This window comes from Taeniopygia guttata, chromosome 7, assembly GCF_048771995.1.
Source record: "Taeniopygia guttata chromosome 7, bTaeGut7.mat, whole genome shotgun sequence".
In the NCBI taxonomy this organism is placed as follows: Eukaryota; Metazoa; Chordata; class Aves; order Passeriformes; family Estrildidae; genus Taeniopygia; species Taeniopygia guttata.
This window is the reverse complement of record NC_133032.1, coordinates 17,191,598-17,218,147: the sequence shown is the minus strand read 5'-3', so window position 1 is coordinate 17,218,147 and position 26,550 is coordinate 17,191,598. Positions and strand designations below refer to the sequence as shown.

Sequence of the window (26,550 nt, the reverse complement as noted above, 5' to 3'; positions counted from 1 at the left end):
TTCTAAAAAAGTTTTAATTAAATACAAAACAAAAATAAGTGACATTTTATAACACTCAAGAGTTGTTAATCACAGGAATTAAGTAATTTTTCATTGTGTTAAGAAAATACTTTTAAGCCTGAGCAAAAAGCTTCTCCTACGTAGTTCACAGTAGCTACACGTTCATTATGCCTTGTTGATAGTGCAGCAGAGTTCAACGTAGAAATGCCTAGGATATAAACCTAACATGAGTTTCTCCTCTTACCTCAGACTTGCAGGACTGCTTAGTAATAGTATTTTATGTAGTTTCTGAAGGAGATATTTGTCTTTAAAATTATCTGGACTTTTCTTTTAAATTGATTTTCTTCTCCTGGAATTTTACAAATTAATATTAAAACCAGTTTAATTTGCTCTCCCACTCACTCATTTTCCGGATTCTTTTAAAAAATTACTCCCATTTGGAAAGAGAGAAGATTTTTGGGTGGGAGTGAGAATGGAAAGATTGGGAGATGTAAAGCCTCAATTGGCAATCCTGCTCTCTCACATTTTATAAGACAGTAAAATCTGCATATGGCAGATGCTCTTTTTTATAAGAGGAAAGAAACCCCTTGTAATTTAAGTCAGGATCTCTGGGACTCTGCTGGGTGTGTTTTTAGAAATTTTTCTGGAAATCATATGTTTTGAAAACAGACAAGTTGCTTGGCTAGTTTTTAGAATGGGGAATTAAATATAAAAATCAGAATGCTGTATTAAACAGTGTCATGTGATAAATGCAGTATTGTTTGCAGGTGCTGGCTCTTGGAATAGCAAAGGGATTCTAAGGTATTTCTTTTTGGTTGCCAGACCCCACCCATCCTCTAACTAGGATTAGAGGCTGTTCTGACCTACCTCAGAAGACAAATTTTTCAGTGTTTCCTGGCGTCACTGCCTGTGTCTGATTTAATTCCCAGAGAGGATGTGTATTCTGAGCAGGGCAGGGTTAGGTGTCCAGTTCCACTCCACAGAAGTGGGAATATTGATGCTCTGGCACTGCTGAGCTCTGGGAAAAGAAAGCACTGCTCAGAAACCCTGCAGAAACAGAGGCTTCAGAGCTGATCTTGTAGGGTGTTTGCACCAGGGCTGGAAGGACATTGTGACCTTTGGGCCTCCTGTTTAATATTGCTAGAGAACCTCCCGTCTCCTATAAAGGATGAAGCAAGGCAGAGCATCATGGGACACAGAAAAACCCACCCTCACCTTTTAATCTGTTTTGAATTTGCAATCAGAATAATGGATAAGAAATAGGAATTTGGATGTGGCAGCATAAAGCAGAGCAGGCTCTGGGTAAATCCAGCTGATGATATGGAAGGGCATTTCAGTGTTTGGATGAAGCCTGGCTGCGTGGGATGAGACAGAAGTGCTAATGCTGCTGAGACAGTGGTTCTGAAGGGCAAAGTCAGTCCTGGTGTTGTGAAGGGTGACCAGCACATGCAGGTAGGGAAGAGGAGAGTCCACCTTGTCCTTGTGGTTTTTAAGTTGATGATGAGTCGTGTAAACTCTCCTGAGGAGCCAGGCTTGGCCAGGGTGATACCAGGGGAACTGGCTGTGGTAGAATCTAGGTGAGTCATAGTTATTACATGTTAGAGAAACTCAGCTTCATTTAAAAAGTTCCTAATATTGAAAACGGAGGCAAAAGGTTAGAGTGGCAGATTTGGGATAGAGTTTCTAAGGAGAATCAGGAGGAGATGGAAATGTGCAGACTGCAGTGGGGAGCAAAATGCTGAGAAGGAAGAATGGTCACTGCTAGAACAGCCGGTTATAGATCAGACATCTGAGGTTTAGTGAGTAGCAACACTGGGGATGGCTCTGGAGAAGCCAAGCTGGGACTCCAGGACCTAAGGACAGCATTAGAAATGCTTCAGCAGATAGCACATTCAGTGATTTGATATTTGATGAATTAAAATCAGCAACCACAGAGGCACAAGGTAGGATAGTATAATTCTTTTTATTTAGAAAGAACTAATAATGTATCCGTCAGCATTTTAAGGAACAAGACAAAGTTCCCTTCCTTTGTGCAATCAGAGATAGTGAAACCAAAACAACTCACAAAACTGAAAAATATTGTGAAAAGAAATTCTTTATTGACCAGACTTCTGAAATGTCAATTTTGTTTCCATTTTCCTTAATGGGATTTTTGAGAAGTATTTTAAAGAAGTATGTTTCAGGGGGAATTTGACCCAAAAAAAAAAAAAAAATTGGTGACCCAAATTATGCCTTCTTTTTTTCCCTGGAAAAGTTCTGCTAGTCCTGCAGGCTTTAAAGCACAATGCTTTGCTTGAGGATATTAGAATGTTCTTATTCTGGGAAGAGAACACTGCCAAAACCTGGATAAAAATCACAGACTGTGGAAGAAAGTCAAAAGGATGTGGATAGTGCCAGGTGGGTAATGAAATGTATGGTGTGAAAAATCTCTTTGTGGTGAGAGGAAAAAAAGAAAATGGGGAGTACAGCTGCTGACAGTCTTGTCATCATTTGTTTTTTGGAAGACAGCCAGAGCTGCGGGGAGAAGAGACCTCGTGGAGCACCTCTCACCTTCCAGAGGCGACAGCGGGCAGGGACAGGGCCGGGGACAGGCAGGGCAGGGCACTGGCAGCCTGTGCTCACCTGGGACCAGGCAATCAGCAATCACTTAGCACAGCGTGCATGTGAATTACTTGGTGAATTCAGGAGTAACTTTCCAGAGTGTCTCAGCAATGTCACTGCTGCTCCGAGGGTATCCAGGGGCTGCAGACCTTCCTGCAGCCGAACTGAGCTGTGGCCTGAACTGCTCTGTGGATTGCTGTCACTTGTGGAGTGGCACTTGTGGGATCTCGCTGCCTCTGTTACATCAGTGGTGTGGGGGACACTTGCCACCTCAGTCTGGCCGCTTTGCCTTTCGGTGTTCATAGCCAGAGCTGTGTGCAGATGTCAGGAACAAACAATTCCACCAGCTCCTTCTCCTCCTGCTCCACGCTGATCCCACCGAGCGCTGCACACACGTGAGGTTACTGCCTGCTCCTATACTCGCTCAGTAATTCTGAGGAACTGTGTGACTTCAGCCTAAAGCAATTTTGCTATACTTCACTGCAAATTTCATTTCTGTATTATCATCAGCTACTAATTTTATTTTCAGCCTGTCTATTCTAAATAGCGGCTCAAAGCCTTTTACACTGGCTAAAGAAGTAATGATTTTCTCTGTAAAGAATCCTGTGGTTTCCAACAGCAGGAGCTTTATCAGAATAAAATCAGAAGTTGTTAATGGTTGCTGCAGGATTTGTAACAAGCATGTGAGCCAGGAATGAAAGCAGCATTGGGGTTTTTTTCTTCTTTAGCTTTGAATTTTTTCCTGGTTCAGTGGATTTTTTTTTTTTTTTTTTCTTTTTGGATTTTCAATATGTAGCATTAGTCTGAAGAAAATTAATTTCCTATTGGAGTTATTCAAAACTGGAAAGTCTCTAGGCAAATTTGCAGTGTTTCTGTATGGCACTGGTATTTTTGCCTGGCAGGACTCTTTCCATGTGAGGTGGAATTGTGCAGTCTCCTACCCATTTCACACAGTGCCTTCTGCAGAGGAGGCCGCAGCAGAAAATATTTGAAATTGAAAAGTGAACTCTTGCACAGTTGCTGCAAAAGCTTTGCCTTGTGGCCAGGGTCCTGCCCAGACAGAGGGGTGCCAAGAGGTGGGAGAAGGGTTATGCCTGCTTCTCTGACCTGGTCTTGGAGCAGACCCCCACAGACCCAGTTCTGGTGCTCAGGATGGCTTGAGATGGAGGACTCTGGTTTTCCACAGGTCTGCAAGAGTCTGGTTGTTAAATCTTCCTTAGTTCCTTTCTTCCTTTCCTGCAGTGATGAAGGGAAGCTTCCAGAAACTGCATGTGATGCCTTCGAAGAAGAGGAATTCTGCACTGTTTACATGCACTGATACTGATGTCTGTGAAATGGCTGGGTCATTTTCTGTAATTTTCCTTTCTGCTGCTGTCTTCCAGGTGCACACGTTCAGGGGCCCGCATTGGTGTGAATACTGTGCCAACTTCATGTGGGGCCTCATTGCTCAGGGAGTAAAATGTGCAGGTAACAGTCATTCAGTGTTGTTTTCCTGAATCATTCCTCACTTGTAACTCTGTAATGTGCAGCCTGCTCTGCTGTGACACTGGGGCCAGGGTCAGTCTGCTCCTGTTCAATGGAAGCAGGAAATGTATCCACTCTGCTGCTGATGGCTTCAGGTATCTGTTTCAGTGACTCAATGGAGTGATGCAGAGCACCCCTCCAGTGCTCACAGAGAGGAGACAATCATCATCATTAAGAGATTTTCCCCCCCATCCTTTTAGAGTGGAGGAGAAAATGGACAGATGCATAGTTAGCTTTATTTCTTTTATACCATTCCATGTATTGGTAGGTGTGAGAAAGTCATTGGGGATTTTGATGTGCAAGGTGGACCTCAGCAAATTCCACATTGCTTCTGTGAAACAGACATTCAGGTTAATTTTATAGATAAACCAGCTGAGTCCCAGCGTGCCACAGACCCTAAATCACATCTCCTACTTGCAAACTGAAAAGGAATTATGGATAAGGGCTGCCTACTGACATGTTACATAAACATTCAGGTGCTGGTAGAAATGTATTACATGCATGGGTATCACTGCAGGCATTTCTGGGATAAAGCTTCTCCAAAGGAATACAGTTTGACAGTTTTATTGATAAGGTTCTTCTGAAAGGAAAGGGCAGTCGGCTTTCTTTCAAAGGCAAAGAAAAGGATCAAAGTGATCAAAATAGTTTGCTGTATTTAAAAAGTATTTTATGACACTCTAGCAAACCGTATTTATAAAAATGGTGCAAAGAGATGTTGATGTATGAAGGCCTGCTTATGTTGCCCTGGAAACTGAATTTTCAAGCTAATTTAAGAAAATCTGCTCTGTCTAAAGCTTTCTGAAGTCTTGTCTCAAGCAAATAAGAAGGCTTTTTATCACAGAACTGCAAAATAATGTAATATTTTAAATAATTTCTAGCCACACAGGATTGAAATATTTTTAAATTCTTCACCCATAACTATTTGAATGCAATATTTTGTTGTGACCATTACAGTCTGCGCTGTCCGGGATGCATTAGAGAGTGCAGCTCTGTTTTAAGACTTGATTATGCAAAAATGGCATTTCCTTTCTCAGTATTTCCCCTGTACTAAGAATACAGGATTACAGCCATGTCCTCCACTTGTGAGTGAAGATTGTTAGTACGTTTTACTGCTCTTGATTTTATATGGGGTCTGCAGTGCTAGGAGAGGAAGAGGAAGCTTGATTTCGGTCTTCTGATTAGTATGTTTTTTGATGACACTTGAATCAGTAAGTGTGCCATCTTTATTCCTTGCCTGAGATTCCTCCATTTGAGCATTTAGGAGAGATACCAAGTGTTTTACAGATTGATGTTAGGTAACTTTAATCCAGAAAAAAAATAAAAATAAACAGTATGAAGGTTTGCAATGCTGCATGACACTGTGCAATTAGTACTGTTGCTTTTACAATTAAATCCAAAGTGCTTATTATTTCGTACTGCCTTTTTTTTTCCTTTTATCCAGCTGATTTTCTAGATTTATGCAGGTTTTTCTAAATTGTGTGTTTCCAAAAGCTTCCAAAATCTGGTTTTCTTTCCTCCTTATGAGGCTGGTAATAAGTACTGCATGCATCCATTCTCCTCCTTGCAGCATAAGGAGCATATGTGTATTAGATGACTTCATAGGTTCAGAAGCTATAATTAGGGCTTTCTGTCTTGTGTGAGGTTTCACATCAGTGTTGGTAGCTTCCAGTAGTTTCTGTGATCTTATTTGTATTTTAAAATCCCATGTTGTACGACAATGCTTGCTGAAGTGTCAGCGAGGATTTGGGGTGGGGTGAGGCTGCAGCAGTGTCTGCCTGTCCCCAGAGCTGAGGCTGTGCAGCCATGAGAGGCAGAAGCTGCACAGATCCGGGCATTTCAGGGAAATACTGGAGGTGCACAGACACAGAACAAGGCCCTGCACAGCAGTGCTAATGCACTAATGCAGTGGTGTGAGTTTGGCCAAGTTTATGTGGTCTTACACATAAACTTCTTCTTTGAAAAGAAAAAATAAATTTTGCTTCTGAATTGAGTCATTTTAATATGGAAACAATGAGGCACAGTAAACCAGGAGCCACATGAGGCCATTGTTTTTCAGAGTGGGTTTGTACTCAAAAATTACAGCTTTTAGCAGGATGCAGCCCTCCTGAATTCAAGTGGGGTTCAATGCCACTTTAGGGAAATCCACAAAATCTGTTTGGTGGTCTGTATAATAATTTTATTGAAAATACCTACAGGCAAAACTGCATGGATCATATGTAATTTTATACTTTTAAAGCATTTGCTTTTTATAGCAAACAGTTGCACATCTCAAGAGGACTCTATTTGATGTACAGAAGTGATGAGTTTAACAAATAGAATGGATTAGTGCATAGGCTACTCTCAACCATTTAAAATCCTATTCTGTGCAGAAGCACAAAAACATGCAAAAAGAGATGTGCAGGACAGTCCAAGACTGGACAGCAAAGATAAATGTCACCCATTTCAGAAAGGCGGAAGAGCCAGTGGAAAAAACAAAGCTTATTTCTAATGGCTGATAGTTTATGTTACACAAAGTAAGCCAGTCCTTTAAAAAATTATCAGCCAGAACTAAACACTCATAAGAGGACACATGCCACAGCAACCAGCAAGGATGCCTTAGCAAATTCAACTGGAGTTGTGCTTTGTTTCAGTCCAGCATGGCTGAATGTGTGTCTCTCTGCCAAAAGACAGGCTTGAGTGTGGTCAGGATCTTGTCAGGTGCAGTCCTGTATTATTAGTTCCTGGAAGGTGGATTCTCCCTAACTTATCCTTGTTCAGGTTTTATGGTAGATAAAGAAGGAGGACTGTGTCTTTTCCTTCCTTAAAGATGAGAGGTAAACATAGGCACCACATTGGACACCTGATGAATGGTTGTTGGTTGAAATGAGATGTTGGGTGTTATCTGGACTGCAAAGGTTTGGGGATTAATACAAACGACCAAACATGAGAAGAACTTCATTGTCTTCCAAATTTAGATTTGGGATGATGTCTGGGATTTGGATCCTGTAGGAAATTAATTGGTGGGTGTAGTATGTAGTCTGAATTCTGCTGAAGGTATCTAGCAAAACAGAAATAGTTTATTTTTTCTTAAATGTCATTCTCTCAAATTTGGTATTTATTTCACCAGGATCTTTAAATGCTTCCCTAGAGGGAATCCTTGTAATAAATAATCTGCCTTGCTGCCTTAGAGGGTCATACTTCCAACTTTTGCATCCAAGCCACAAGCCCTTAAAATTTTTGTGAGATGAAAACACATCTGTATGTGAGGAATGTGCCTTTTCTGATGGCATGTTCCATCTAGTGTGCTTTCCTGCAGGCTTCTGCCATAAGTAGAAATGACTGCAGAAGTATTTGAAATTATAATGCCACCAGTTTGTGTAAACACTGAAGGTCAGTAGAAGTTATGAAGACAAGATTTTACCCTAGAACAAACAAAACAGAACAAAATCCAATGCATGAACTTAGAAAAATATATTCTTAGTGACATTCCTCCTTTGTAAAGCTCTCCTGTGTTCACAGGGCTCGTGGCACTGCCCAGAATGTGTTCAGAAGAGAAACTGTAACAACAGTCAAAGAAAATTTGCAGATGTGCACCAGCGGGTTCTTTTTTATGAATGATACAAACATGTAACAGGCAGTAGCATTACCAGAAGAGTTCTCAGAGACTAGAGCATTGCTGATGCTGTTTCTGTGCTACCCAAGTGGACTGGCAGATTAGTAGGTTTGTCAGGCTGCCACCTGTCTCCAGCCCATCAGAGATCTCCAAGTCCTTCCTCTGTAGGTTTTTACTTGTTTTTCTTCATGACTAAGTAGTTTAATCAGAAGATTTTTTTTTTGTCTGAACAGGCTGGTTACAAAGCATTAATTAGCTTATCTTAAAGATAATTTATATATATATCTATTTTGGTGGATGCTTTTGGTGGTATTTTGGGCTGCTCCTAGTAACACCAGGCAGCATGACTCTCTGAGGCTGTACACAAAGCACCATTTCTGCAGCCTTCACAGCTTTGCTCCAGACTATCTCAGCCTGCTGTACATGTAGCATTTCCTGTCTTCTGCTTTCCTTGGAGTGGGTAACTTCTCTCTGAAGAACTGATAGAAATTAACTTGCAGCTGAACTATCAGTGTGCAGATAATCAGTTCCCACAGACAGACCCCAAGCAATGTTGCTGCCAGCCCTCACCACAGTAAGATCTGGGACTTCATTTTCAAAAGAGCTAAAGTAAGTCTCAAAGCAGTTTTGTGAATTACTGCTTAAGTGTTTAATTTCCCCATTTCATCCATTTCCTTCTCAAGCAATTGAAAGATGTGCAGCTGTCCCATTTCCTTTGTTATTTGGTTTCCCATGCTATGGAATCCTTTGTGTTGGACAGCCCTGTGTTGCTCCATTGGTGTGTAAGGATGGAGGAGAGCACAAAGGAGCCTGTCCATCCTCAGGCATTGACTGTGCAGACAGAGTGTTCATGTTTTCTGTGCCTGGAAAAACGGCTGATGCTCTTGTGACTGAAGTCAGCAAAGGGAAAGGCAGGGTGTTCTCATCACATTGCCCACTCTGAAGGTATTTTGCATGGCTCAGTCGTGAAAAGCTTCCCCTCTGCCCACGCTTGTGCCTTAAGAACACATCCACGCTCCTTTGGAGATGAGCACCTGGATTCTGCTGGTTGCAGAATGCTGGGCACAGCCAGCCAGCCCAGTAAAGGCCCAAAGAGCAAAGCAAAGCTGCTGAGGTCAGGGCTGGAGGAAGGGTGTTGGACAAGAGCCCCTGCCCAGCACAGCAGGCGCTGATGCTGTTGGAGATGTGTGCTGCCTGACAAGCTTTCCACCAGAAAGCTCGAGATCTGGTGGTGTTCCTGCAAGGAATGGAAGTGCTAATCAGACAGCAGAGCCTTGCTTCAGAGCTGTTCCCAAAGGGAAGCTATTCTGGAGCTATATATTCTTGAAACTGTAAGTCCTAAAAGCAGCTTTATCTCCAAGCCCACACAGACCTGGAAGTTTTGAACAAGCCAGTGGCCCAGCCAGGGAACTGTCGAGGAGGTAGGCAGGTGTCGTGGCAGGAAGCCTGGGGAGTTCTTGAACGAACAGACTCTAATCTTTCAAAACTTCCATAAAATGAAACCATTGTCACTAAGTGTTTTGGAGGCACAAATGTAAATATTCTTTTGATTTGAGATAAGGGAATATTGGCTGGTTTGATAGGCTTTTTTTCTTTTCATTTCATCAGCCCTGATTTTTCGGTAGCGTTAGGTAATTTTGTTGCCAAGTAACTAGCTGCCCTCTTGAAATTCCTGTCTTAAAATAATGTACCCTGTAGTGCAGGAAACAGTGATGTAAGCAGATATTAGGGAGCATACTCATATGTTTGGAAGCAATTTTTGCCATGGGGCTGCTTAGTGAAGTGGCTTAAGGCTCTGGTGAGACCAGGGTTGCTTCCGGACATGCATTGCAGATGAACACATAGCACATATTCAAGGCACTGTGACAGCTCCAGTGTGGCCATCCAAATTGCAGCCATGCAGCTGAGGAGGAGGAAGAGGGCAAATCTTCACAGCACCCTGCTGGATTGTGCTTGGAGGCATAGAGTGCAGCATCTGGGGCTGCTATTTCACTTGCCTGTTGGAACATGCTGCAACCTATGAAAGAGAAAACATGGCTCCCTCTGCTACAGAAAAAGCGTTAAAGTTTTAAAGAAAAGCTATGAGCTCATGAGTGATGTATGAGAGCAAATGGCTTTCTGACCTGTTCACCCTCGCAAGAGGGAATGATGCCAGTTCTTTGTGCTTGTGGAGAGCCCACTGTCTTCCTGTGTCAGCTCAGGTGTGAGGGTGTTGCCCTCTCTGGTAGGTGCTGCAATGGACCAGCCAAGGCAGCACTCGGTGCCAGCACCGCAGCTCCACGCTTCCCACCCTCCTACACTTACCACAAACCTCAGAAGAGTCTTTCAAGACTTCTTGCAGATAATGTATATCTACCCTTTAGCTCTTAAAGCTGCTCTTCAGAGTGATAGAATGCATCAATTTTTGGGGGAATAATTTGGACATATAATTAGAGTGATGTATGTAGCACATGGTATCGTTCCGATGGAGCATGATCAGCAGCCATGTTAGCCAGTAAATCATAAACCAAAAGAAATATAAAACTGTCTGAAGTCAAATCAACAGTATAACAAAACAGGACAGCTTAGTATATTTGAGTCTCTGCAAATATTTATAGTGTGTGCTCATGGGCCAGCAGTAACGTTCATCTGTCTTTTGGCTCTGCTCATGCATTTAATATGAACATGTTATTTGTTCTCTTAGCCCAGTGGACTAACATCAGTATTAGCTGTTTCTATAACATTACCAGACCTCCTTCTAGGCATCATAGGAAACTATTGTCAGGCTGGTTTTAAATTTATTACTTCTCATAGAAGTAATGTCACAGCCCATCTGAACTCCTCGATCAATATGCTGTTAAAGCCAGGGCAGCTTATCACCAACTTTCAAACCTGTCATCTAAAATTACTTTCTGCGCACCCTCCTTAAATTTCCAAACTTCCTATAAACTCTTGAATTTATGACTGCATTGGTTTTGGTCCATGTGGTATATTTGAAAAGTGGCCACAGTTTGATAGCATTATAAAAGGAACAGTAAGAGTGACTTACAATTCTGCTTCTGAGAAATCATCTCTGTAAGGTGAAACTGATTAACCGAAGTCAGCAGAAGTTTCACTACTGATCTGCAAGAGCTCACGACTGCATCTTTTACATCTGTCCTGTATTATTCTAGGATTTATCAGCAGATACAATGCTTTAGGGGGATTTCTCTGAAGCTCCTCACCAGCCAGCAGGTTCTGTAAGAAATGGGTAAGGCTCCTGGTTACTTTAGATCCAGAGTAAAGCTGCTGTTCTGACATATTGAATTTGACATAATGAAAAGTTTTTAACATAATGAAAAGTAAATAGACTCTCAGTTGGAAATTAAATTAATAATCTTGGTCTTAATGAACTCAGCCAAATTATGAAGCTCATGTGCAAACAAGGCAAGCAGTCCTAAGACTTTACCTCACAGCAGCATGTGGGGAGATGTAGGACTTGGCTTTCCTCTTCCTCCCCACTTGATTCTCAGATAATGGCTTTTTAAGCTTTCAAAGCATCTGCAATGAGAACAGAGGACTTTTTTTTTTTTAAACAGTATTCAGTTTGCAGTACAATTCCTATAATTTAGTACTAACAAGTAAGTTGAGTATAGTTAAGTACAAAACTGGGACATTCCCAGTGCTCTGTGGAGAGGAGGACTGACCTCTTGCCATGGTGCTTTTGAGCTTGGTAGAGTTAGCAAGACATCATCCTTAGTTATCAACTGAACCAGAGATGAGTGAAGTGACTGAGACATGGATGTTCTGCCTTTTATGAAGCATTGTCTGCTGGGGTTAGAGGCCCACTTGGTTCAGGAAGCACAGCACTGGTGAGTTTCAGGTTCTTCATTGGAAAAAAATACCATTTTCCAATGTAAATTTACTGAAATAACCTTGATACATTTACTGATATGAAATTGCTAAAGTAAGATGGTTTTCTGTGCTTACACAAGAGGCAAGAAGCCTTAGTTATTACAAGGACACCACACAGCCCAAAAATCCTGAACATAAGCCTCACAAGTTTTCTAAACATTAGGTATCTGAAATATTTCCAGGGTTTAAATATTTCTCAGGAGTGTTGATAAGCCCTTAAGCAGTGGGTTGGTGCATAAAATCTAATCAAATGCAAAGGAAGAACAAATGAGAGAGAAGAAAAGTTGACTTCTGCATTTGTAATTATTATTCTGGGATTAATGAGGTCAGATTCAAAGCCTGACTCTATGGGATTAGCAATAACACAATTACTGTCAGAAACAAGGTTTTCACAATGAAAACATCTCTGTAAATTGAGATTTTAATGAATTGAAACTTTCTTGTATATAAATACAATTAAGATGATCTCAGTCAAGGCAATAATTGGTTTAAGTCAAGTGTAAGATACTTGGGAGTATGTGTTTTTTTCTTTTTTTTTTTTTTCTGTGTATTTTATTCTTAATTATCCTTGGGTTTCTAGAAATGTAACTCTAAGCTATATTGTTGTTTGTGTGAAGCAGGTAATTTCACTCACAGAATCCTTCATGGGTTCTCACGAGTGAAGTGCTGCCATTCCAGTGTTGTAGACATAATTTTTGATAGACAGATACTTCATGCTTGTTGGAAGAGGTGGTTCTTGAGGTGATTTTAGGAACTGTATGTACAATAATTATATTAGCATTTGTAAATACTATTACTGTAATGTTAAGGTTTAGTCCTAAATAAAGGAAGTAAAGATTTAAGATTTCCTATGTGGTCTCAATTTGCTTCCCTTGAGTGTGTGTTAAGATGTTACCTCTAATTATTTGACTATTTTTTCTTTTTACTCAATTTTGTTTTTATTTTGAAAGCAGACTGCTTTAATAGCACCTCTTCAGTATTTTGTCTTGTTTTAAAAAGTGCTGTTGTTACTAATGACCCAGCGTTCAAACCTTACACCAAAGAAGACTTACTTTACCTGTGCATTTCCGCAAACATTTATTGATTTGGTTCTACAAGACCCAGAGGAGGCAAGAACAGCTTCTCCTTGCTGTGTTACAGCTAGAGCAGTGACTCACTGGAGGGCTCAGGTCACGCATTTCAGTGAATGTGGGTTCCCTATTTAAAGCACAGAGAGACTTTCTTTGTCAAAGTTCAGGCAAAATGTGGACAGGGCACAGATATTTAAAGCAAAGGGGGAGCTCCCCTTGCCCGTGCTGGCTGGCAGGCTCAGAGTTCCTTTGTTCTGTGCTCAGAAACTACAGGCAGGGAGATGCTGGGCATGTGGTCACTTTGGGGTCACTTTGGGGTCTTGGAGCGCTTGACTAAAGGTGGGGTTTAAATAAGTGCTCAGGTGAGAGCAAGGCTGTCACTGTTCCCTCTTTGCCAGCCCTGAGGAGCCTGGGTGCCCAAGCAGGCTTCCCCCAGGGGAGGGGCAGCAGTGGGCTCTGGGCTGGGGAGAGCTGGGGCAGAGCAGCCCCAGGCTGGGCCCTGGCGGGCACCGTGTGCCTGCAGTGGTTTGGGTGGGCTTTGCCCATGCTGGGGTTCACAGCCCAGAGCCGCAGCCAGGAGGGAAATTCAGCATCACAGCCCCTGCCCATGTGTTCCCCCTCCTCATGGGGAATGGAGGTCACTCCTGCACAGAAAGACCTCCAGAGAATTAATTCTAATCAGGCATTTCATCTGGATCAGGATCTGAGCAAGTTTTGATGGATTGAAGGTGACATGCCAAACTTTAATTGCAACCAGAGGATCCTAAGTGACAAATCTGGTTGTTTTACAGGCCTTTTAAGTAAACAAAGTGCTTTTAGCAGCAGGCTGCAGCTGACTTAGTGGAAATTAACCTTAGCCATGACTTCTGATTTACTGTTTAGGAAAGAACTAAGTCAACTTGGAGCTTTAATGAAGTACAAGTATTGGCAAAATCAGCAAGAACAAAATAGGAAGAGATTCTCAGTAGATAGATCCCCAGTCCTGCAGTGAGAGAAGAGAGCACAGATTTTCATTAAGGCATCGATCCTTCAAGCTCCTACATCCCAGTGCAGGGCACTCGGGGCAGGGCAGCAAGGTGCAGGCACACTTGCAGAACAGGGTTCCCTGTGCATCCCACCTGCACATCAGAGCGTGGCAGCCGCCCTCGCTGGGGTGTGGTGCCAGTTCTCGCTGGGCTTGGCAGTTTCCTGACAAGCACCTGGCAGTCTGCATGGCAGAAGGAGAGATGGCACTGGGCAGAGTCACCGGGTCAGTGCCGGGGTCAGCTCCCCTCCAGGCAGGGCAGGGCTGCCACACATGTCCCTGAAGTGGCTCAGGTTTTGGCACTGCTTTCCAGCTCACTGCAGAGGGGCTTTAGCCTGTTCGTAACCCAGTCCCTACCTTCATCTCCCCCAGGAGATGTCTAAAGTGCCAGATCCAGGGCTACATTGAAGATGGAAGTGTTAGGAAATCCCCAGTAACTTGGGAGAAAAGTCTTCATTGTCACAGCAGCGTATGTAATAGTGGTGGGGAACATAATTGATCCCTAGCTCTTGATTTGAAAAAACATGGAAAGCTTGTCACTCTGTGTTAGACCACCTAGAAACAGAAGAAATGTCTTGGGTAGGAAATCCTGGCTGACCCTTCTTCAGGTATTTGGTGATTAAGAGCCCTGAAGAGAAGTAACTGTTGTGAGCTGAGGTTGGATTCTGCCGGAGCCATTTGTACTCCACAGCACTGATCTCAGAATACATTTTCAGCAAACACCAGCCTAATCATGTTTTCATTTTTTCCCTCAGATTGTGGTTTAAATGTGCACAAGCAATGTTCCAAGATGGTCCCAAATGACTGCAAGCCAGACCTGAAGCATGTCAAAAAAGTGTACAGCTGTGACCTTACCACGCTAGTAAAAGCACACTTCACCAAGAGACCAATGGTGGTAGATATGTGCATTAGGGAAATTGAATCTAGAGGTAAGGCATCGTTAATGGACTTCTGTTGCTTTACTGATAATCCTTTTAGATTGATCTGGGTCATCTGGGTTTCTGCTGAATGTATGATTGCTCAAAACAGATTTGCACAAAACATTTTATGACTGCCAATTACCCTGCACAGCAAATATTATACTGTGCATTATTTCATGGTTCATACCATTTATAATTTTTATAGATTCTGCTAGAAATTGCTTAATGAGAAGTTACTGCTTTGTAGTTACATACTAATGCCTATCTTTCCAATAATACATTCATTTTAAAAATTGAATGTGGCAAAACAAGGGGCGTTCATATTAATGTGTTCACTCTTGTTAGTTTCCCTAGCCCACACTGAGTATCCTTTTCTAGAATTGGGGTACTTGTTTTTATTCTGAAATAATGACTGATTATAAAGTATGTTAATCTGAGTTATTTTTAAATGAGCTGTAATTGGTTTAATGTGTTCCTTTAGCTCTGAAGTAATTTTCATAAATAAAGTTTAGTGCTGATAGAACAAGGCATCTACTGCAATGGTCAGAGTTACAAACCCAGGATAAGGTTTCATTCTGGAAGAAAAACCCAATGAGGCTTTTAAAGCATGTCTGCTTCTTCTACCTTAAATGAAAAACTTGCCAAGGGAAGAACCTGGTTGAAGGCAACTGTAAAAATTAGGACTGATTTGAATCTTGTTAAAATGTTCATTGCAGGTCTTAATTCTGAAGGACTGTACCGAGTCTCAGGATTTAGTGATCTTATTGAAGATGTCAAAATGGCATTTGACAGAGGTACAGTCTTTCCTGCATGCTGGAACTTGGTGCTGATGTATAAAATATACACAGATTTTCTGCAGAGCCTCTGTCTCATGCTCCACTGCACCGGTGGTCTGAAGGAGTCCGATGGCTGTGCTGGCAGGAGGGGAGACGCCCCATCAGAAAAGCATATCAGCTTCACTTTGGCCTTTATTACAAAAATCTACTTTTCTCCTTCCATCAGTATCTGTGCTCCAGTAACCATGTGTGTAGGAAGGACAAAGCTTTGAGAACTACTGCCCTAGTTTGCAAGTCAAACTCTGCTCGGAGGGGTGGGGGAGGGATAGAGGGTGAGTGGTGAAGTGCCTTAAGAGAGCTGTGCAACTTAAATCCATCTTTCTGGATGAAAGCTTCAAAATAATAAGATGAATGCAATAGTGCAAACAAAGTTTGAATTATTACAGACTAAAAGAAGGTCACTGAGAATAAACTCTTCTCTCTGAGAAAAGACAGTGGGAAAATTAAAGGCTTTCCAGCTGCAGTCTCTCTGTCCCAGTAGAAATCAAGTCCAGAATCTGTACTGGAAACTCTCTTTCCTGTTTGTCTGGAGGACTGGACCGATTCGGACAACATCTGCAGTGTTAGCAGGGTGGGGACATGCTGGAGAAGCCAAGTTCTGGATGTGTGTCCGCTGCAGTTGGAGTAGGTAGTATGTTGTAGTTAAATGGTGAACACATGTTTTCCCTATAAAATAGGGGAGCTGTGGACAAAGCTGTTTTTCTGCCTGTTATTTTTTCCCCAACTCCCTGGTTTTTCATTCAGTGCTGATGAATGTGTTGTTTTGCAATGCAGCGTGTTCAGAAATAGCTAAACATCCACACCTTCATACGAGACAGATACTGCAAGATGAGGCAGGCAGGTTTAAAAAAAAAAAAGCCCAAACTGTATTTTATAGTAATTATTTGAAACAAAGAAAAGATGTGTTGCTTTATAAAATGCTTGAGGTTTTCACTTAAAAACCATTTTCAGTCAAAACCATGAACATCACAGTCCAGTAATGGTTTTTATGTACAACAGCCAAAATCTGTAGTTGTTTCCTTTTCAATAATGTTTGCTTAAGTTAGTTATTATTTTTCTTTTGAATGCTGCTGTACATCTGTTTACATTTCCAAGGCTTTAATATCAGTGTCTTCTCCACACAGATGGGGAAAAAGCTGATATTTCTGTGAATATGTATGAAGATATCAATATTATCACTGGTGCACTTAAACTGTACTTCAGGGATTTGCCAATTCCACTCATCACATATGATGCCTACCCAAAGTTCATAGAGTCTGCAAGTAAGTATAACACATTTTTGTCTGCTTTTCATTCTTATCCCTTTCTACTTTTTGTGCAGGATTGTCCTATTTGTTTTATAGCTGTCCCATCAGCTCTTACCCTGCATGCCCAGTTTAGTAAGGATTGCAGGACTAAATATGCAGTGCATATTACGGCTGACCATCTGATGCTACCTGAGCATGGTTACATTTTCCCTTGCCTTTGTCTCCAGGAATGTTTCCTTTTCATCACACATTATGGATTATATCAGTGGTGTGTCTTGCATGAGTCCTGGATACTTGACAGTGATTATTTGAAGTGTATTGGTTTTATGGTGCTAGAAAGAAAGTGACTTTTGGAAATGTTTAGAAATAAGATGTTGTTTGTTTCTGGAGTTGTTCTTTTTGAGTGTTTTCATAAGCTGATAACCACTCATTCTCCCAAAGCCACCTTTGGGCTGGCCTTGCAGAAAGTGGGTCTACAAGCACAGCAGTAAGCCCAGCTGGAACATCCCTCCCAAACATCCTGGCTGCCTGAAGCATTTCTGTGATGTGTTCACACCAGCCACACCTGCAAAGGCGTGAAGTAGCCATGGATAGAAAACAAGGACTGCATGCTGGCCTTACAGCTCCTTCAGAGAGGGCTTTTTCCAAGTCATATGGAGACAGCCAAAGGCACTGATGGCAAAGTTCCCAGTACCTTCTGCTCTCCCACACTTGAACCTGTAGATTATTTGTGCAAAACCAGTCCAGTCAGCAAGATTGCCAGAGGATTTTTTTTAGTAGGCTGCAGGGAATCTTTCAGTGGAGTGCAGTTTGCTTTAGGGAGTTTTCTTTGTCCAAATCCTCCATGAATAATCCAGCAGAGCTGTGAGACCCTATCTCCTGTGCAGGCCAGGTTGTTGCCTTTCTGTGTGTGAATTCTGGCTGTTTGAGTGGTGACAGTTGAACATCTGTGTTTCAGAAACCACGGATCCGGATGAACAGCTGGAAATTCTCCATGAGGCGCTGAAGCTGCTGCCGCCTGCACACTGTGAAACATTACGGTATCTCATGGCACATCTGAAGAGGTGGGTGGAATAGCTGCGAAGAACTCTAAGCCACACTCGTTTTTAGCAAAAATCCATGTTAGCACCTCCAGAAAAGTCAGGTCAAGACCCACCAAATCCTGGAAAGGGCCTGTGGCAGGAGTGGTACTGTGCACAACAGCAAAACTCAGACACAGGATTATCCCTTGCAAAGCAAAACCAAGGTGGCATGTTAGGGTCTCCATTTTAATTTCTCAAGTAACATGAACTTACTGTCAATATGTAAGAATCATTGCCTTTCCATAGAAAAACTACTTTATTTTAAGGTCTCTTCTGCCTTTTTTCATTTTGTAGTTCTTCTACTAGTAGGACTGTGTTGACTCTGCTGAGTGCCTCAGGCAAAATTCAGCTACTGAATTTCTGCCTGAGTTGTCCCTTTATTTCAGTGACATTTCTAATGGGTGTTTTAAAACAGACAAAGGGTTGAGAGACATAGGAACAAAAAATTCCACCTTGCAGCTTGTGATGTGTGAAGTTCATTTTTCCTCACCCTGTTCAAGATTAGCTGCTGCTGCTCTACCTAGCAAGTTGCTTTTGCACATCATTTTCTGGTATAGGTGAATGATTAGGTAGAAAGGTGACAAAATTCACTATTTTTAAACTTCTGTTTAATGCTTTGCTAAAAGGAGCTGTGCTGCTCAACAGGCCATTGCCTTTGTGCTGAATTCAGCAATCAGACACAGCTCCTTTATTTGGAATACTTACAGACTGGAGTCACAGCAACTCGTTAACATCAGTCTGACCTGTTTTCAGCTAAAAACTAAGGCAGAAAGGGAGAAACAGAAGAAAAATCCTGAGTTTGTAGTTTTTGTATACCAAAGGAGTTGTTCATGCAGTGCAAGTGAGCATGGTCTGTGTGCTCTGAGGAGGACAGACACTGACTCACCACAAGCCCACAGAGCATTTCCTTTCACTCACTCCCAAGTGTTTCACCTGACCCTCCCACATGCGACCTGCTGGAAACAGTGGCCTCTCCTTGGGGAAAGGCACACATTTCTGTCCAGTTTCCCTGATTTTCAAGCATATGCAGGCATGGTTTGGCACAGAAGAAATGTGAGAATCACTGGTTTGTTTTTTTTTTACAGAGTAACGCTCCATGAAAAGGAGAACCTGATGAGTGCAGAAAACCTGGGCATAGTTTTTGGACCAACTCTTATGAGAGCGCCGGAGCTGGACGCGATGGCTGCGCTGAACGACATCCGCTATCAGAGACTTGTGGTGGAGATGCTTATAAAAAATGAAGACATTTTATTTTGAATATTTTGGGGGTTTTGTAATAAAAAAGGAAGCAACAGTGTTCTATGGATGAAGGAATATTTTAAAGTAATTTAATGGCGCTTGTCACTGAATTCCATATTTGCTAGAGCTTTCGATGTATTCAGGATAAAAATGAAGGAACTCTTTGTCGTTTCTGTAGTGCCATTCAGCTGATGTTGAAAAAGGTTAACACATACTTTCCAGTACTAGTAATCCTGGGTGTTTATCATGTTAAAATAAAAAACAAAATGCCTAAAGCTATTGCATGATTTGCTCCCTGTTCTCCCTGTTCTGGTGAGACTCATTCCATGAAGAAAACAACTGACCTGGTGCAGCATCTTTGTTCTGGATAGTTTGTGATTGTAATTCAGCATGTTTCTCCGTGTAAACCTGTTGTGAATTTGCTTTTTTGTTCTATGTAATTGGTTTCTGATACTAAAAAGAAGGCAGACTTATGTGAAATGGAGCCTTTGGCCTTTTATTGACATTTCATATTCTTCTCTTCTACTTTTGGGGCTGATTTCTTCTTGGGTTTCTTTCCATGTTTTCATCATATAGAAATTTGTTTTTAACAGAAACAAAATTGTACTTTAAGTGTTACTTTAAGTAATTCTCCATGATGTTTATAGTGGTTGCAGTGAAATCTGCAATACTGAACAGTGTTCCTTTATTATTATTGCTATTTCAATTGTAATTTTGTATTTTTATCTGGCATGCATATATTAATTTATTAAATTTTGCTTTAGAACTCTAACATTATGCTATTTATTTTTACTTACTGAACTTAGTTCAAAAATACTGATTGTTTCATTTCTTACATTGGCACTTTAATGCCAAACAACCTGTGACTTAAAGAAATGAGTTAGAATTTTACCAGTTTTGACGAGACTATTCTAAATATTTTGGATCCTGACATGTTGCTAAGGTTCTTACAAATTCCTGTCTACTCTGAAAACTCCTTTCTTCCTTGTCCAAGATGCCTCTCAAGAAGGCTTCAGAACTCTTAAATAAACCAAGAAAAGTACTGTCAAGCCATCTACTGCTTCATAAAATATATGTGAACTGGAATGGCTGTTCACAATTACACAACTGTGGCTGCCCACAGTAGATGGATACACCACCAAATTTCACATGCAGAGACATCCTAGGACATTTCCTTTCCACTTCAAAGGTTCAGCTCTGGTGCAAGTACTTTGGTCAACCCTGCAAACACCACCTGGAGCAGGAGAACGAGGAGGAATAATCCCTGAGTGATCAGAACCAGCTGTGCTGTCAGCACAGCACAGCTGACAGCAATAAGGTGCCTCACTGCATCCCACCTGCCTTGCATGTCTGGCTAGGGGAGGAGAGGTGAGATGGTGGAAGATGGCCCTTCTGCAGCTCTCCTGAACTGGGGATTGAAGGTTCCCAGGAAGGAAAAGGTGAAGCTGGGGATGTGCACTGGGAAGCATGTGGGGAATGCTGCTCTGGGCTGGGGGCTACTGAGGAGGCAGAATGGGGGAAGTTTTGAGGGAATCTGAAGTATGGTTTAGTTTGAGGTTTTTTCAGTCATTTGTAGTATTGAAAGTGGCTTGCTGTTATAGTTCCTGTTCTAATTAGAGCACATTATCACTTTATTTATGGCAAAGAACTGCAACAGATGGAAAACTCAATGTCTCTGGCCATAGCCTTGCCTCCCCCCAGCCCAAAAGGAGTGGCCCATACGCTGCTCAGTCACATCTGCCTTGCACTCCAGCAGCAGCACGCGTTCACCACTCCCTTGCTGCAAGCCAACTCCTAAACATGCTGTGTTGCCCGCTGCTGCCCTGACACTTTCGGATGCATTTCCTCACTCAGCCCTGTGTTTTGGATGGCTCCTCAGGCCATCCATCACCCCTGCCTTCCCCTGGGCATCCCTTGCAGTGAGTGTCCTGTCCCTGCGCTCAGCTCTCAGCCCCTGGCAGGGCTCTGTGATGGGGAGAAGGGAAGTTATCCGGGCACTGCCGGGGAGGGTTTCACTGCAGTGTTTGTACCGCCCGTCCTGTGCTTGCCCTGACAGCGCATTCCCAGCCAGCTGTGGCAGCAGCACCCTCTTGCCAAAGCCCCAGCAGGAGCTGGCACAGCCAGGGCCGTGTCCCGCAGGAGCTGGCACAGCCAGGGCCGTGTCCTGCAGGAGCTGGCACAGCCCGGGCTGTGTCCCGCAGCCCTGGCTGTGCCGCTGGCATTCCCTTCGTGTCCTCGGGCAGCCACAGGAGCCCCCGGCAGCTCTCGTTCCCCTGCGCTGGGTAGCTGGAGTTCCCCTTTCCAAAGCGTGTAGCAGGAAGCACGTAGTAAATGGCAGCAATTAGAATAATTACCTTTTCTTCTGGTGTGAAATACCCAGCCGGGTGCTGCTGACACAGCTGCTCCCCTCCAGGTGCTTTCAGCTGCATTTGGGAGCAGAGGCGGCCACCGACAGCTGGATCAGTGAGAGCAAAGCCTGCCGAAAATAGCAAGCCTAGATTTGCTCTGGGGATGGTCTGTGCACACGGGGAGGGGCAAACAAGGCTTGTTGGCTACTAGTGAGCACCAGCCTCCTGCAGGAGATGCCCCCTCTCTAGCACGGCTTAACAAGGGATTATAATAATGGAAGTTTCTGCAGGAAAGGAGGAAAACCTAAATGGGAGCCACCGCTGAAAGAAAAAAAAAAAAACAACAAAAACTCCAAAGACAAAGCAAGCAAAGACCCTACAACCCCCCACACCCAAAAGTAAACAGAATCACCCTCCAAAAGCCCATGTCAAGAAATGCAGCTTTTCCGTGCTGCCCCTGTGAGTGGTGACAGCAGCTGCAGCAGAGCCCGGGGTCAGGCAGCCAGGCCCTGCTGGCATCAACACCCTCTGCTCTTCCCATGCCTCACTTTCTATGGGCTGGGGAGGAATCTACATGCCAAGGGTGATATAGCTTCAGAATGTGGTCAACACCACATAATATCAATAGTCAACTAATTCAGGCTGACACTGTCTGCCAACCACTCTGCTCAGCCCACAGAACAGAGCAGCCCCTACAGAGTGCACATCTCTTGGCTTTGACTATGCGGGTCGTGTTAGGGTCAGAAATGTGGGATGGAGGACCCCAGCAGTCAATGAAGTGCTTTCTTGACTTGGAATCCCAGGAATCTATATGCAGTAACTTTCCCTTATTCTCTAATTGTAATTTTTTGTTAAGTGTGTAGGCAAAAGCCTCCATTTTAATCTTGTTTTTGTTACTATTGTAGTGAAATTCTGACCTTTCCTGAGTGGCAATCTTTTAAACAAGTAGTGCAGCAAAAACATTGTCTTTGCAGTGAATTTGATATTTCTTTTTGCTAACCAGGAAGATGCTTTGCACAGGCAGACAAGCAAATTGCATGATTTGAGTTCCATTTATTCAATTTTTTAATTAAACACAGGGAAGGGTATTTTTAATATTTGTATTAGTTAAGTGACAATAGTATAAATAATCTAGGCCTATGAGAAGCAAGGGCTATCACCAAGTTGATTTGTTCTCTGAAGCAATTGATTGCCAGGACGAGTAAGTGCTGTCTCTGGTTCAGTTGCCCCTGTTGTCTCAGTGCTGGGGGGCACGTGTGGACAGCTTGGCAGACACTGCAGCTCTCTGGCAGCACCTTATCAAAGGGCAGTTAGACACAGAAAAAAATGGGGAAAATGGATTAAACTACAGCTCCCCACTGGAGGGATGTATGGGCATCCCCATTTCAGACTGCAGAGCTCAGGAAAACACTGTGTGCAGAGCCTGTGTGCAGGGAACCTCTGGCAAGCCTTTAGGAGAGCTCTGTGACGAGGGAAACAAGCTGCCTTCTGAAACAAGAACATGAGCTACTGCTAATGTCAGGTTAGCTGACAGGATGGGAAAACCTGTTATTTATGATTTGATGCAATAACAAACTTTTCTGGTCCTTCCCCCCTGAAATGGCAAAGTAAGGAAAAAAGGCTACTAAAAGGCATATATGATGTACTCACTTTGTTCCTGACCTAAATTTTGCTTGCTGATGAATGTTCTGCAATATTTTTATTATAGCTATAATTATATTGCAGTTGGGGGAAAAAACATTTAGTGAACCTAGCAATCATGGGTTTCTTTTTTAGTCGTGCAAAATTACTGCTTAGCAACTACACCTCAGCCCTAGGAAGCTTATGTAATGCATGGAGAGGAGGGCCAGGATGTGTGTGCATCAAAGGCATTGCTGAGCAAACCAGGTAAGGCAAGAAGAGACCCTGGTGCTCTGGCTAGTGCTGGCAGGGCTGCAAGCCAAGGGCAGGGGCCTGTGCCTGACAGAGGGGTGTGAGGGGTGGGGTGGCACTGCCACTGCCCCCAGCAAACTTCCCCAGGGTCCCCCTGCAGCACGGCACTGATGGTGCCCTGAGCTGACTCCAGGGAGCTGAGGCACTGAGAGGAGGAAGCCTGACCTGTGCTTTGAGGGGTCCAGCTCTTCTTCAGCTTTTCAGCACATTCTCCCCCTGCCTCAGTCATGGACATTTGGAGTTATGCTCTTCAGCAGAGCCCTTGCATAATCTGATCATTTCTCCATACTGTCCTGACTGTCTCTCTCCATGATCTGGGCCACACCACAGAGATATTCTTCTTGATGCCTTTTCTAAATCTTAATTTGGACAGCATGATTCAGTGATTATTGAATGTCTGTTGCTGGTTTTGTGGTCAGAGTAACATTTTTCTTTGATCTCGCCCAAGAGTGATGTCAGTGAGATGCTCAAGGAGCTTGTTTAAGAGCTTTTATTTAGATGTCCATTTGTATTTCTCATCTATTTTGCCTCAAGGACATGTATAGCTCCTTACATTACTCAGGTGTTTATCAGTACTCTGCCTTGGTCAATTGGAGCAAATGGTTCTTAGACCTCTGGGAACCTTTGATTAATGTATTTCCTGAGGCAATTAGGCATTATTTTGAAATATATATTTGGCAGCCAACCAGGATTTATTTCCAAGTGCTGTGTTGCCTGTAATTTTTCTTTCTTGCTACCAAGCCTAGAGATTGAATGCTAAGCTTTTCTCTTTGCCTCTTTTTTTTTTTTAATGTTTACTAACTCTGTCACTATTGTACAAACTATTACAATTACTCATTCTGCAGATTAATATTCATAAGGTAGTGTATCCTAAAGCTTGCTGGAAGGATGACTTACTAAACTCAAAAGAACTTAGCACCATGCTGTTGCTCACTGCTTAAATCCAGCACCTACTCTGTTCTCAAAAAGGGAAGGTGAGAGATTCCTCTAATTTGTTATCTGTTCTTTTATCCCCTTTCATGTTTTCCAGCATCATGATGCTGGAGATATACTGTTTATACCATGCAACAACCCTCATATGACATCTTCCACTAAAGTATTGGAATTCAGTTACACTGAGATTGCTGCGAGGTGAGTTAGACATCACCAGACAAGATACCTCACAAAAAGGGAGGTTTGAAGTCCAGCTGAGTACTTTTATTTAAAGTAGGCAGAGGCCAATGATGAAATAGATGTGGAGGAGGTGGAATATCTGTCGCAAGCTGCTGCAAGGTCAGTTGGATTTGCAAATCCCTTCCTCATGGCAAACTGTGAGCTTCTCCTGAAAGTCCTTCTTGCCATTTGGAGAAAAGGCATCATTTCCAAATGTGTTACAATACATTGGGTACCTTGGGTTTAAATTGTGTTCAAAAAAATCCCAAACCCCAGCAGTGCATGTTCAGCAATCCAAATGTTCAGTCTTCTCAATCATTTCAAATACAGTGCAACACTGAGTCTCTACATCTCCTTCATGCCCCCTCACTGAAGGAAGAATTGTGGTCTGCTCACAGCTTCCTTTGAAGTTCTCTCTCTGTAGCCTAAATCAAGAGGGGTTGGTCTGAAGCTGCAGCAGAGAAGCAGCTTGGCATTGACTGGTGAGGATACTGGCAGTGGAGGAAGCTAAAGCAGGAGTCACAGGTACTGCCATGGAAAGTGGGGACTGGCTTGTTCAGTGCTCTGTGTCCATCCTTGGTTTGGAAACCTCCCCCAGCATTAGGAGGAATCTGACATTCTCTTTCTCTTGCACTGGTGGGAGGAAAAGCCCCACTGGTGTTCCCTTTTTGACCTGCAGCTCTGATGTCAGGTTTAGCCTCACACCTAAGCTATTGTCAGTTTTCCAATAGTGTTAGTGAAGGATGAACCCTCCTGCAGAGCCAGGAGACAGCACAGCAGCCTTTCCAGTGCCCAGCCCAGTACACACCAGTGACTTGCAAGCGCAGGGGGCACAAAAAGAGAAGAAAGGGAAGATAAAAAGTTTTCAGAATTGGTTACCTAAAGTAGCCAGGAAAAGTGACCAAGGAAATTGGTCACATGGAATATGATTTTTAGTGAAAGCAGTACGGTTGGGCTGGATGTTGCAGGTGTGTCATCTGGACACTGCTGTACTGAGCTTCAGTGCTAAAACCTTCTATGTGTGAGCACAGGCAGGGTGCAAACTCCAGGGCTGTGTGACAAGTCAGTATAGATGTAGCCTTTGCCTGCTAGGAGGATGAACCTCACGATCAGGCTAATCCATAAACCAGGCTTTGTTAGGGCTCATTAAACTGGAACTGTCTTTCAGTGCCTGTTTCTCTCATGGGGCTGCTCCTCTGGCTCCTGCACAGCTTGGGCTGCACTCACATTGCTCCCCTTGCTGTGGAGTGTGTTTACCAAGATATTCCCCCAGCTGCCTTGAGTATGGTGTTTTGAACTCCTGTCAAATCCCAAATATTGGTGAGCAGGGAAATCTGGAATTTGTCTTCATGTGAAATGCTGAGTAAAATCTGTGGGGCTGTCAGAGGAGTGGGAGCCACCCCTGACTCCTGCCCAGTGCTTGGTGGCCCACCTATTTGTGCCTTGCCATTGCCAGCCCCCACGCTCCTGCAGGGACCCAGTTATCACTCTGAAGGTGTTTCTGGGGTTTAGGGTATCTGTTTATTTTCCTGTTTTACCAATTGTAAATGCAAGCTTGTAAGTTCCCTGTCATCCAATGCAGCCAAGATCTTGCAGGCTGCCAAGGAGGCAAAATAAATTTTGTGTGATAGGTGAGAGCTACACACCAGGAGCCACAGAAGTCAGTATTTTCCACTAATTACCAAGAAAATTCTGTGTGTGTTGGCAAAGATCCCAACATAAGCAATAAAAGTGAGTATTTGGCATGAGGTCAGTCCCGGGTAAAGTACATATCAACAATTCCAAGTGTGTCATGTGCAGGAGTAGAAATCTGTCCCTGGCAGCGTGGCTAGAGAGTGGCATTTCCTGCTTTAAAACACTCTGAAGGCTCAGGTAGCACAGTGAGGCAGATGTTGACTTTTTGAAGGCAAACACTGCAGCCCCAGGTGAGAGGGATGCTTTGCAGAGATCTGTGGTAAGTGTTTTCTAGGATCAGCAAGAGCTTATGGAGGGGAAGCACCATGTGGGGAGGGAGAGAGCATTGCCACTCAGCCTACTGGCAGAATTAAAAATAAAACAAACTTGTTTCTATGTGTTAATCCAGATCACAGCAGCAACGAGAGACCCTGCA

At 43.1% G+C, this 26,550-nt stretch overlaps 1 protein-coding gene across 1 annotated transcript in view; it reads left to right on the top strand.

Annotated features, from left to right (window-relative positions):
- Nucleotides 1-19,780, top strand: part of CHN1 (chimerin 1) — a 92,135-nt gene extending 72,355 nt beyond the window's left edge. The window contains exons 9-14 of the mRNA XM_030277521.4: nucleotides 3,984-4,068; nucleotides 14,440-14,613; nucleotides 15,321-15,398; nucleotides 16,565-16,702; nucleotides 17,646-17,751; nucleotides 18,855-19,780. Of these exons, the coding sequence (XP_030133381.1) occupies nucleotides 3,984-4,068; nucleotides 14,440-14,613; nucleotides 15,321-15,398; nucleotides 16,565-16,702; nucleotides 17,646-17,751; nucleotides 18,855-19,026 (753 nt within the window). The 3' untranslated portion in view covers nucleotides 19,027-19,780. The remainder of the gene's footprint in view (nucleotides 1-3,983; nucleotides 4,069-14,439; nucleotides 14,614-15,320; nucleotides 15,399-16,564; nucleotides 16,703-17,645; nucleotides 17,752-18,854) is intronic.
- The last annotated feature ends 6,770 nt before the right edge of the window (nucleotides 19,781-26,550 follow it).